The 12834-nt window shown below is 44.6% G+C and overlaps 1 protein-coding gene across 1 annotated transcript; it reads right to left on the bottom strand.

Moving 5' to 3' along the window:
• Positions 1-8915: 8915 nt before the first annotated feature.
• LOC147992112 (F-box protein At4g18380-like) lies at positions 8916-12630 on the bottom strand. Its single transcript, XM_087527931.1, has 2 exons — positions 11240-12630; positions 8916-9444 (listed from the first exon to the last, which is right to left on the bottom strand). Exon 1 carries the CDS (start codon positions 12554-12556, stop codon positions 11282-11284), a length of 1275 nt encoding a protein of 424 aa, XP_087384057.1. The 5' UTR covers positions 12557-12630; the 3' UTR covers positions 8916-9444; positions 11240-11281.
• Positions 12631-12834: the final 204 nt, after the last annotated feature.

Below are 12834 nucleotides of genomic sequence, written 5' to 3'. Positions count from 1 at the left end.
AAATTAAGAGCTAAACTGAGCTAAACATCTACTTATCGTCAGAGGAGATGCCAATGAGTGGCCCTCCTAATCCATGGCATTGAGGCAGGGAGAAGGTTTAGGGAGAATACCGATGAGTTGGTTAAATTTGGGCAGGAGGTGGTGTACGGTAGACTCATGAGAGTGAGTTAGATCCATCACCGACGTGTGCAACAAACAAAAACCATGGCCAAGAGGTTAGGTTTTTGGGCTAAGGGGTTGGTATAGGTTGTCCGTGGCTATACGTTGATGATATTTCGATTCCCAGCTTATCCGTTGGGCCTGTTTCTCTATGAAAAGTGAATTGCGTAAATAACCTCGATTGATGTATTTGTCATAATCAACTACACTGCACACACCTCTTTCCAGTAAAAAGACCGAATGTAAAAGCGCCTTTTAGCTCCTCTTGCCATTAAACATGAAAATTAGGTTCCCCTTTTAGATGCATACTTTCTGATTTCTTTTCTAAAATTTCTGATGTATTTTGAATTTCATATTTTATCCATACAGATTGGTTTCCACATGTGCAAAAATGCCTTCAAATAATTCAAAAATCTACTTCTTACGATTCAAAGGATGGCGCGGAAAATATGTATTGTTTGGTATTGAAGGCCAAACTTGTTTGAGAATTAATTGGAAGACGCCAGCATGACTCAGGGGCCTTCATCTCTGACGATAATCAATGCTCCACCAAACTTTCACTTGTCTGAATAACAAATTTGCCCTTTATAAATACCACCATCTTCGCCGGACTAGGAAATTCCACTGCCCCGCTTCACTTTTATATGTAGCATATTTGTAGCACTGGATCTTAGTGTGCCAACAAAGACAAGGAGCGGATGAACAATAGGAACAGGAAACCATGGGAATAGGAGATAACAGGAAGATCTGATGACCGTGAAAATACATCACATACTATTTGGTAGCTAAAAGCATAGGTAAGCAAGCTCACTCACACTTTGGAGTAAACATACACTCAAGACGACGATACAAGCACCTACTCTCCTGACACGATGGTTTATTCATTGTCAAAGCTCAAAAAAGATCTCTCTATACAGACATTTAGTTGTAGCAGACATGAATTCCCACAAAAGTTTTTATGGAAGACCAAAATTCCACCAAAAATCAGAGTCATTCTTTGATTGATGGTCATGAATAATGTCCTAACTAGAGATGATTTGCTATGGTCATGATGATAGCATTGAGCATCTCTTCTTCAGATGTTTTGTTACTAGACTGGTATGGAGCCTTTTTAAGTGTGCTTTCAATTTAAGATCTATACCTGATAGTTTGAGTGTATGTTTTAGTAGTTGGTGTTGCTGCGGGAAATACACTTTGGTTCCTGGTTGTATATGCACCCTATATGGGGATTTTTTTTAATATTTTAACAAAAAGTCAAAATAGGTAAGAACTATTTTGACAAAACACTTGACTTACTTTTGCACTGATATATAAATGTCGACGAAAAAAACAAAAGTTGACCTCACAGCAAAAAAGACAAAAATTATTTGCTATTATAGGTCACTATTCACACTATTTTAGCCAAAAAATTGTCTTTTTTGAAAAGAAGTCAAAAGGATATATTTTTTTGTGGATTTTATTTCTCGAGTACAATAGAAGGTCAAGTTTATTTTAAAAATATTTTCAGGAATTTTTGACTTTTTGTTGAATTACTAAAATAATCCCATATAGGGTGCATATGTCCCCATAGACCAAAAGTTCCCCTCCGTGTTGTTGCTATATTTTGGATAATTTTGAGATGTAGAAATGACATAGTATTTGAAAGGATGGCCAGTAATGATTCTGTTATACTGATAAAAATGACTAGTCATTAGATAATGTTGGGCCTTGTGGCAGATAAAGGAGGAAAGTCAAAAGGTGTTGATGCTGGGAGCAAAAATCATAGAGCATGTAAGTGAAGTTTGCCGAGCATCTCAAGGGTGGCATCCTGGAGTTTTTCAGCTCCATGGCTGAAGCTTCTTCAACTTCGACATCCTTTGCATCTTCTATGGTGATCTTGCTCTTGGATGCATGAGTTCTCTTTTGCTGCCTCATAGCTACTCCAGTGTCGCATGGTCTGGTGATGTTTCATGGGCATGTAATACAAGTATGGTGATGTTTCATTGCCATGCAATGTAAGTATGGAGTCTGGTGTTTGATGCCTGTTTAGCGGGTTTGCTTTCAGGCTTTTGATGATGATATGCTGGTAGTTCTTTGACTAGGTCTATGTAATGAATCAGATGGCTTTTTTAATAATAGAAATCAGAGGTGGAGGCCTCTGTTTCGTTAAAAAAAATCCTGCAAACAAACAAAAACACATAAAAAAGCAGCAGCAGAAGAAAGTCGAGGCCGGAATAACATTTTGCCCCGACTGCGAATAAGACATACTCTCAGCAGCATCGTCGACATAGAAATGCTTCAGCACTCAACACACATCATTGTACCACTACATTAGCCCTTGTTTCGAAGTGAACATTTACGAAAGGTCTGCACGTTCAGACTAGAAATGAACCTGCCGATACTCATGTACATCTTGTGCTACAGAACGCTGCAAACTTCCTTTCCAAAAAGAGCTACAATCCTAAGCGAAAAATCGACATGGTGTTAGCACCAGCTTCACGAGGATAAATACATACAACGAAGATCTACCCGTAATACCGCCACATCCGACGTAGGCAAGGGCTTCCCTGGAGGGACGGCTGCCAACAGACTCAACGATGACTTGTCTAGCAGCTCACGAGTACAATAGAAGGTCAAGTTTATTTCAAAAATATTTTCAGAAATTTTTAACTTTATGTTGAATTACTAAAAAAAATCCCATATAGGGTGCATATGTCCCCATAGACCAAAAGTTCCCCTCCGTGTTGCTGCTATATTTTGGATAATTTTGAGATGTAGAAATGACATAGTATTTGAAAGGATGGTCAGTAATGATTCTGTTATACTGATAAGAATGACTAGTCATTGGATAATGTTGGGCCTTGTGGCAGATAAAGGAGGGAAGTCAAAAGGTGTTGATGCTGGGAGCAAAAATCATAGAGCATGTAAGTGAAGTTTGCCGAGCATCTCAAGGGTGGCATCCTGGAGTTTTTCAGCTCCATGGCTGAAGCTTCTTCAACTTCGACATCCTTTGCAGCTTCTATGGTGATCTTGCTCTTGGATGCATGCGTTCTCTTTTGCTGCCTCATATAGCTACTTCAGTGTCGCATGGTCTGGTGATGTTTCAAGGGCATGTAATACAAGTATGGTGATGTTTCATTGCCGTGCAATGTAAGTATTGAGTCTGGTGTTTGATGCCTGTTTAGCGGGTTTGCTTTCAGGCTTTTGGTGATGATATGCTGGTAGTTCTTTGAGTAGGTCTATGTAATGAATCAGATGGCTTCTTTAATAATAGAAATCAGAGGTGGAGGCCTCTGTTCGTTAAAAAAAAATCCTGCAAACAAACAAAAACACATACAAAAACAACAGAAGAAGAAAGTCGAGGCCGGAATAACATTTTGCCCCGACTGCGAATAAGACATGCTCTCAGCAGCAGCGTCGACATAGAAATGCTTCAGCACTCAACACACAGCATTGTACCACTACATTAGCCCTTGTTTTGAAGTGAACATTTACAAAAGGTCCGCACGTTCAGACTAGAAACGAACCTGCTGATACTCATGTACATCTCGTGCTACAGAATGCTGCAAACTTCCTTTCCAAAAAGATCTACAATCCTAATTGAAAAATCGACATGGTGTTAGCACCAGCTTCACGAGGATAAATACATACAACGAAGATCCGCCACATCCGACGTAGGCAAGGGCTTCCCTGGAGGGACGGCTGCCAGCAGGCTCAACGATGACTTGTCTAGCAGCTCACGAGTACAATAGAAGGTCAAGTTTATTTTAAAAATATTTTCAGGAATTTTTGACTTTTTGTTGAATTACTAATTTTTTTCCCATATAGGGTGCATATGTCCCCATAGACCAAAAGTTCCCCTCCGTGTTGCTGCTATATTTTGGATAATTTTGAGATGTAGAAATGACATAGTATTTGAAAGGATGGTCAGTAATGATTCTGTTATATTGATAAAAATGACTAGTCATTGGATAATGTTGGGCCTTGTGGCAGATAAAGGAGGAAAGTCAAAAGGTGTTGATGCTGGGAGCAAAAATCATAGAGCATGTAAGTGAAGTTTGCCGAGCATCTCAAGGGTGGCATCCTGGAGTTTTTCAGCTCCATGGCTGAAGCTTCTTCAACTTCAACCTCCTTTGCAGCTTCTATGGTGATCTTGCTCTTGGATGCATGAGTTCTCTTTTGCTGCCTCATAGCTACTCCAGTGTCGCATGGTCTGGTGATGTTTCATGGGCATGTAATACAAGTATGGTGATGTTTCATTGCCATGCAATGTGAGTATGGAGTCTGGTGTTTGCTGCCTGTTTAGCGGGTTTGCTTTCAGGCTTTTGATGATGATATTCTGGTAGTTCTTTGAGTAGGTCTATGTAATCAGATGGAAGAGTGGCGTTACTGGTAGGGGTGGCATCTGGACATGTTATCCTGGCCCTAGGTCCATCTCTAGAGATCTAGACTAATGGGTCCATCTTTAGGATATACGGGTGTAAGAAAATGCAGCCATCTGACGCTATACTATGAGGAACAGTGATGTACGGTAGCCTGCGGGCTCGTTTATTGAAATTTAGGTTACCTTGACGCCGTGGCTCGCCTCCGTAACGAAAAGATGTGCGGGGATCAGAAACGTATGCGCGCCGTTTGCTGCAAAAACATCGCCGTCAAGGTTCAGTAAACGCTGACGGCGGATGAAGCGTGGGGCAGCAAAAATATCTCGGTCAGCTTTAAGAAAAAAAACACACCTCGGTTCCCATCTACTCAGTTGAGCCCTTCCCCCTAGCTCGACGGCGGAGGGCAAATCAATGGTGGCGGCGAGCAATATGGCGGAGTTTGCGGACCTACGCCACAATGGGCTCGGATATCTGCTGGATCTGATTGACAGGTAATTTCTCCACCGTATTATTCTGTTTGATTCGATCCGAAGACGCGTGAGCAGAAATAGTCAATGACTGGTCTTCGGTTTGTTGAACATGCCATAGGCTCCTGCTCAGAGAGGTCACTGCGGATGTTGAGCAGCCAGATCCATTGGTGTTGACGTCCGTTGAGCCGCCCGCACCGGCAAACGCTGACTCGTCGTGCGCGGGTGTGGTTGGACAACTTGGCGGCGTTGCTGAGCAGAACGATCCCGCTGGCAGGAGGAAGCAATAGCAAACCTAGCCCGTGAGTCGACCGGGAAGGTGAACCCAGAGGCACCTGGGTGAACCAGATGGTATACATAAAATTCAATGTTCTTTCTCTCTGGATTCATGTTTTATTTTTATTTTTAGTGCCTATGTTGATAGATGTCCAGGGACATTACTACTACTGTCAACTAGCTGACCCCCTGATTTTGGTCGTCATCCTCATCCATGCGCGTAATTAGCATACATAGCGGTTTGTGGACAGATCATTACGTCCAAATGTGCTGATGCACAAAAATCACGCCCCACTGTTATATGTGAAAGGATTGCATCATCTCAAAACTATGAATTCAATTTCAGGTTAAGACTTGAGAGTAGGACGTGACCCTCCGGACAGGGCACCCTATCCAGGTATAGTCACTCCATTAGAAGAAACAATCAGGAGGTACGCTGATAAACTCTCAGACAATGTAGTGAAGCCAGAGATTGGGATGAGTTTTGACTCACTCGGGGAAGCATACGATTTCTATAACCGGTATTCTTGGGAGCTTGGATTTGATATACGATATGGCAAGGGATGGCTGAACATCGAGCGGACAAAGTGTATGCAGGAGATTGTTTATGGATGCTCAGTTAGCACTTAAGAGTTAAGAGCCGAAAAGAAAAGATTTGGCAGTTTTTTAACATATTGATTGCACGGGAATTCATTTTTAAAATTTGACACGGAGAAACCATTTTTTTTGCAGGGGAAGCCTGAGCAGCAAAATAACCGATCTTACCGGTGCGAGTGCCCTGCAATGATGAGATTACTTACAGGTGCAGACAATGATGGCTCATTGCTGAACACTGGTCAAGCCACAACCATTCACTGTCTCTTACTTGCGGTGAGAAAGTTCATTGGCCATCCACAAGCACATAAATGTGTACAATGTGAACTTGAACAAGGCACAACATGGTTGGCGGCTTCTTTGGTTCAACCCAGAATGTGCCTTCAACAAAACGGACGTTGCGCAATCTGTGTGGCCGGATAAGTCAAGACCAGACTAACGATGATGGAAATAAGACACTAGCTGTGTTCAAAGGGATACAACGGAACGATCCAGAATTTACCTACCGAGTACAAGGTGATGAGGAAAGCAGGATCAAGCGAGATACCTCACGAACTGAAGATGTTCTTCCTGCCCTGCCTCCCTCGAACACTGGAGCTGTTGTTCGGTCGCCGTCCACATCCGAAAGGCCCCCATCAAGATCCTCCAAGAACGAAGGACTCCAAGAGAAAAGCCTCATCAAGATCCTCACCAAGGTATTCCCATCAGAATTATGGAAGTGTTCAAATGCTAATGACCTCAAAAAAATTCAATTACACATGCTTTAGCATCTCAAAAGGCACTCAAAAATGTAACTTGTACTGTTGTACATGCTTTAGCAAATACATATCTTTTTTCAAGTACCATTACATGCTTAAGAATTACTCTGAACTTCTGTAGTGTGAATTGCATATGTAGTGTCTGTTTTCAGAAAACAACCTTGTTTATGTGATGGTTCAGTGGTCAAATGATATTATTCTTGGCTAGTTTGTTTTCTAGAAACAAACGATTCTGCAGTCACTAGTCCTAGAAAAATCAACAAGGCAGTATTGGTGATTTGTGAGAACTGAACCATTGAATCCAGTGAGAACCAGGATGCTGGTATTTTGAGTCCAGTGAGAACTGAACCTTTGAATCCTTTTTTCAGGGCACTGCTCAGATTCTTTTGATAGGGTCTAGTTAGTGCTAAAAGCATACAAGGTACTTGTCATAAAGTTCCTATCATCCCACTCCATTCAAAAAACAATTGTAGATCTATACAGCTGTTCAGACAGTAAACTTTGCTAATTGTTCGCGGATGGACAACTTGACAGCTTGCTCTTTCCTTAATCATTTCATTGCAATTGCTCGGGAACTTGCACAACATACAGTAGATTTCTATCTCGTATCTTACTCAAGTTTTCTGTATGACTTCTTAAAGCTGCTGGGAAATTGTCAATATGATAGCTAACTTAGAAAATAGTAAGATTGGAATCAGTACTTGCTAATGCCCGACACTTGAGGGGGAGGCCAGTGTTCTGAACTTAATTGCTTTTCGCACCTAACAGGTAAATATGTGAGAAGTTTAACTGTCCATATCAATCCTAGTCATACTTGTGGAAGTCTTTTTCAGGTAGTAGCCATATTAAGCCACACATCCTTTTCTCTTCAAGAACAAGTGCAAACCTTTCAAATTATACAACAACCGATCTAAAAAAAAGATATACACGAGTTAAAATATAAGATCCTAGTACACTTTATTCAAAACTCCTCTGCTAATTAAACTGCCTTTTGTGAAGACATAGTATAGTTGAGCATTCATATGGTGATTTCCATGTACAGAATTATCTGTGAATTCACATCCTAGAAGAGAAACAATCTCCAAACCTCATGCTCGAATTAAATTTGGTTTGCACAAATAATTATTTACCATCTGGATTCAAATATGTGAGCATGACCATCTGTCTACAATATTTTCGATCATGCCAATAACCATCTGCCAATGCATCAGTTCTCTTGTTCATCTCACTGACAATCAACCTATTTCCATTTTGTGCCAGGCCAAGTCTTCCAAGCAAAACAGCAGGAAGCAAGAAACTAAGCAGTAGTTTGTAATCCTGTTGAGTTTACTGATTGGGCATCATGTTTACAATGTTGAGTTTACTGAATGGGCATCATGTTTCAGAATAATTTTGAGGGTTCTCTGGCTGTACACTGAATCTTATGTCTTGTTTCTTTCTGTACACTTTTTGAATGAGCAAGAAACCAAGCAAAACATTGAGTTTACTGAATCCTGTGTCTTTTTGTACACTTCTAGTAATCATCGGCTAATACACACTGCTGTAGTTTGTGTCTTTCTGTTAGACAAGCATCGTCGGCCGCGCTAATTCTAGTGTTGTGTGCGTTATGCGAGCTGCACTAGTTTGGTTGATTCACTAATTTGGCTGCACTTGTTCCCTGTCAAATTGGCCTACGTGGGTGTATGTGGCCTGTGCGCACGATGAAGAACAACCGGCAAGTAGCGGCGGCGGCAGGGATGGATTTTTCGAGTGTGGAGGGGTGGGGACTGGGACCTACGATTACTTATCCACCCCACCGGCTGGTAGGTTGCCGTTTGCTGCGTCCGTCAACACACAGTGTCGCACCGGAACAGGGAGACGCAGGAAGAAACCTGATCCATCCACGAGTATCCTGTACTGGTCTGACGGAGTGGCTGAGCAGCAAATTAATGCATGGGCCCTGCCCTGGAAGTATCCTGTACTGGTCTGACGGAGTGGCTGAGCAGCAAATTAATGCGTGGGCCCTGCCCTGGAATACTATGGCAATACGTTTGTCGCATACAGTGTGGAATACAGAAAACGCATGCATCCCCAGAAGAGCCATCGAACGTGATTTCAGGATCAGCTGTGCTCAGGACCAGATGCGAATTTTCCATCAGATGGCTTCTTTAATAATAGAAATCAGAGGTGCAGGCCTCTGTTTCGTTAAAAAAAATCCTGCAAACAAACAAAAACACATAAAAAAGCAGCAGCAGAAGAAAGTCGAGGCCGGAATAACATTTTGCCCCGACTGCGAATAAGACATGCTCTCAGCAGCAGCGTCGACATAGAAATGCTTCAGCACTCAACACACATCATTGTACCACTACATTAGCCCTTGTTTCGAACATTCACGAAAGGTCTGCACGTTCAGACTAGAAACGAACCTGCCGATACTCATGTACATCTCGTGCTACAGAACGCTGCAAACTTCCTTTCCAAAAAGAGCTACAATCCGAAGCGAAAAATCGACATGGTGTTAGCACCAGCTTCACAAGGATCCATACATACAACGAAGATCTACCCGTAATACCGCCACATCCGACGTAGGCAAGGGCTTCCCTGGAGGGATGGCTGCCAGCAGGCTCAACGATGACTTGTCTAGCAGCTCCAACATTGATGAGTTGAGAGGTTCCGAACGGGCCTGAAGAATGCACACAGCTTTTCTCCACATTCATACATTAGTAACTACTTGTCCGAGTCTCTCAGGTAGGTGCAGGCTGGAGTAAAATAGGCAGCCAGAGAACTTCGACTCCATTGCTTAAGTTACATTGTGCTTCGAGTTGCATCTCGTGAGAGAACAGAATAAACCTGAAAACAGAGACAGGAACGTGAAATAGTTCAGCAAAACGCTATGAAGAGTGAAGGGACTTCACAGTTACAAAGTTATTACAGCTTTCCATATAGCATTCTGCACAGTAGTTAATTAGTGTACAACTGTACATTACATTAAACAGATTTGAGTTTTATGGCATTATAAATTGACCAGAAACTATTGTAGTAGGGCCTGAAATCTACAGCCTACTTATAACTAAGTGGATCCTACATTTTAAGTGGCCCATCCACCCTCATCTTCTCCTGAGCGAAAATCCTTGAAGCGGACTAACCAATTTAGATGTATGAATGCGGAAGATTCATCATATGTGCTTGGGCTATGCATAGCAAGTACCTAATTCTAGGACTAAAGTACACAGCATGTTGGGCCATATCGGCAGATACACATGATGGTAAGCTGGTAACCAACGCAATTAAGAAGATCGGCTTTTGTCCCAGAAAGCACACTTTCCTTTGACTAGCCTAGCATCAAGACTTAACATTTCTCCTTTTTTTCCTACCTTAACTGCACAATTCAAAAGTAGTAATGGAACAGATGATCCTTAAAGAGCATGCAGTACAACTTTTATCATAATGGGTAGAAATAATACATCCCGAAAGTGCAGGTTGGGGCTCAGCATTTTCCTTTTCTCAAACCACACTTGCCTTCCACTAGCCCTTAGCCCCCAGCATTCCCCAAATCTCCACCACCCCCTCTCTTTATTTCCTGTTCCTTAATTGTGCAAGTCCAAAGTAATACTGGGAAAGATGGTTCTTAATGAAGTGCAGAGTACAGCTCTTATCAAAAAGGTAAAACAGCTGAAAACGACATTTTGCGGGTAGATATTGGTGTTTGTACATAAGAAAATGCAAGATATTTGGCATAGCAAAGAAAGCTAGCCAGCTAAACCTGTTTGCTTCTTGCTGGAAAGATGGACATTCTTATGTGTGGGTTTCAACTTGGTCAGTCAGTTAAATTTTCGAGAGTCGGAACTCAGAAGAAGAATTGACACCTCATAAATTAAGCGCCACAGGCAAATCAAACAGGATTATCTATGTCATGTATCACTGATGAATGATGATCAGTGCTAACATAATTTTCCAACGTCGCAAAAAGAAAGAAAGTGACCGGGAATAATGATTTGGCAAACCAATTGTTGATCATACGAATTGAATTATTTCATTTAAGTTTATATGAAGGTTACTGGCTTATCACCATCACCAAAAAAAACTTAAGTAACGAACACCAAACACATCACTGCTGAATCATCAATCTAGGAGCCTGTTCAAACTCCGATACTCTTTCAGGATTTGTGCAATAACGTATTGCCAGAGTTCATAATGTTCATGAGAAGTATGATTTTAAATTGAGTTCCATTGTATGATTGTACACTCAGTCTAGCAATGTACTCATGTAAATTGAGTTTGGAGCCAAAACTGAATATTTAAAGGGAGAACTAGTATATATACTAGCCGAAACAAGTGCTTCACAATAACTCCATACAAGTACACACTAATTCGATGATTGGTTTATAATAATTTGCTTCTTACGACAAAATAAACAAAATATTAACACGAGGTAAACCTAAATCCAACATTCTGACTAACACTCAAATCTTAAAATTTCTAACTATGTTGGTAAACTATGTTGGCTACAAATCTACAATGCATCACAATGGTGGTGAGCTGGTGATGATAGTGTCACAATTGTGCAAAATAAGGTTGAGTCAGTCCTTGGAGGCAAAGCTAAATAATCAGACAAATATTGGACCGAATGCAATGTGAAATTTACCTCTCACAGATGAAACTTCTGGAATGGCACTCCCTCCATAGCTTAGAATGAGTTCATCTCAAGGCTATACATCCTCCGCTTGAGGAGCACACCGACGGCCGTCCGATATGGCTCCTCAAAGGCATCTGAAACCCAGGATCCACCTGCCGAGCCAGCAGTTGCATTCCCAACTGCGTCCATCATTGCCTCTTCGCTCGGCTTGATGGCCACCAGTGTTGCTCCATTCAAGACCGTGCCCCCAGGCAGCTCAATGTGTGGCGCATACCACAAGCGCATGCTAAGGGCCGGCATGAGCGTGCGGTGTGAGTCACCAGACGCTGATACTGGCCTGACCCGTAGCTCCTGCAGTTGCCACTTGTCCATGGTGAGCACGCCCTGCCCATCGGCGTCCGTCAGATCCAGGCTCTCCAGCAACGCGTGGTCGGAAATGATGGGCTGCAGCAGGTAATGCCGGGCCGACGCGGCAATCAACGAGCTGATGGTCCACAGCACCCGCAGCTTAAGCCCCCCGTTGGTGTAGAAGGACTCCGGTATGCTCCCTGAATCGTCAGACTCGGCGCAATCAGCAGTTGGAGGAGGAGGCGCGGCCGTGGCGCCGTCCTTGGCGGCAGAGGACGGCGAGGCGGAGGCGGAGGCGGCGCCGAGGATGACGCAGCTGCCGAGCGTGGAGCCGAAGTCGGCCTTCCACTTGAGCAGCACGCCGTCGTCCATGCCGAGCTCGCCGGCGGGAAGCTCGATGCGCAGGCTGCGGAGCTCCCTGAAGGAGCGGAGCACCTCGGAGGGCGAGTGGTGCGAGACGTCGCCGGGGGGCGCCGACGCCGAGGAGGAGGAGAGCGAGGAGGCGGCGGAGCGGCGGAAGGAGGAGAGGGAGGCGGAGGCGGGGAAGTCGGCGGCGGGGCCGGCGTGGGAGAGGATCTGGCCGAGCGCCTGGATGGGCTTGACGATGCCGCCGATGAGCATGCGCGCGATCTGGGAGAAGACGCCGCGCGCGCGGGCGGAGGCGGAGGCGGTGGGGGAGGAGGGCGCGGAGGAGGACGGGGAGGAGGAGGCGGGGTCGTCGGGGATGACGCAGTCGACGCGGACGAGCACGGAGTCGACGAGGGGCACGAGGGCGTGGAAGCGGCGGGAGACGAGCGCGCAGCGGCCGAGCGCCTTGACGTCGCCGATGCGGTTGAAGATGAGGAGGAGCAGCGGGTCGGGGAGGCCGTCGAAGCGGTCGTCGGCCGCCGCGGCGGCCGAGAGGCGGTGCGGCTGCTGCTCCTCCTCCTCGCGGCGCCACCGGCGGGGCCCCGCGGCGGCGGCGGCGTCCGCGGCCATCGGCCGCAGCGGATCTGGGGGAGGGGGAGGGGGGAATGCGGGGCGTGGGAGGGAGGCCACGAGGAGAGCCAGAGAGAGAGGGGGGCGTGGAGGTGGACGGCTTGCACTGCCTTGAATCCTCGATGTTGCTCTTTCTGCTCTCTCTCTCGGCCTCGGGGGAAGACAAAATGCGGTGGAGCCCCCGCACCTTCCCGAAATCGTGGCCGTGCGATGCAGCTCTTTTTCACTTTAATAATTCGGCTTTGGAGGTTTTCATCGGAGAGGAGTTCGCTGTGGCT

The sequence above is a fragment of the Triticum urartu genome, chromosome 1A (assembly GCF_056163025.1).
Source record: "Triticum urartu cultivar PI428250 chromosome 1A, HENAU_Tu73, whole genome shotgun sequence".
Lineage (NCBI taxonomy): Eukaryota > Viridiplantae > Streptophyta > Magnoliopsida > Poales > Poaceae > Triticum > Triticum urartu.
The sequence above is the reverse complement of the archived record's forward strand: the minus strand, read 5'-3'. Positions and strand labels throughout refer to the sequence as shown.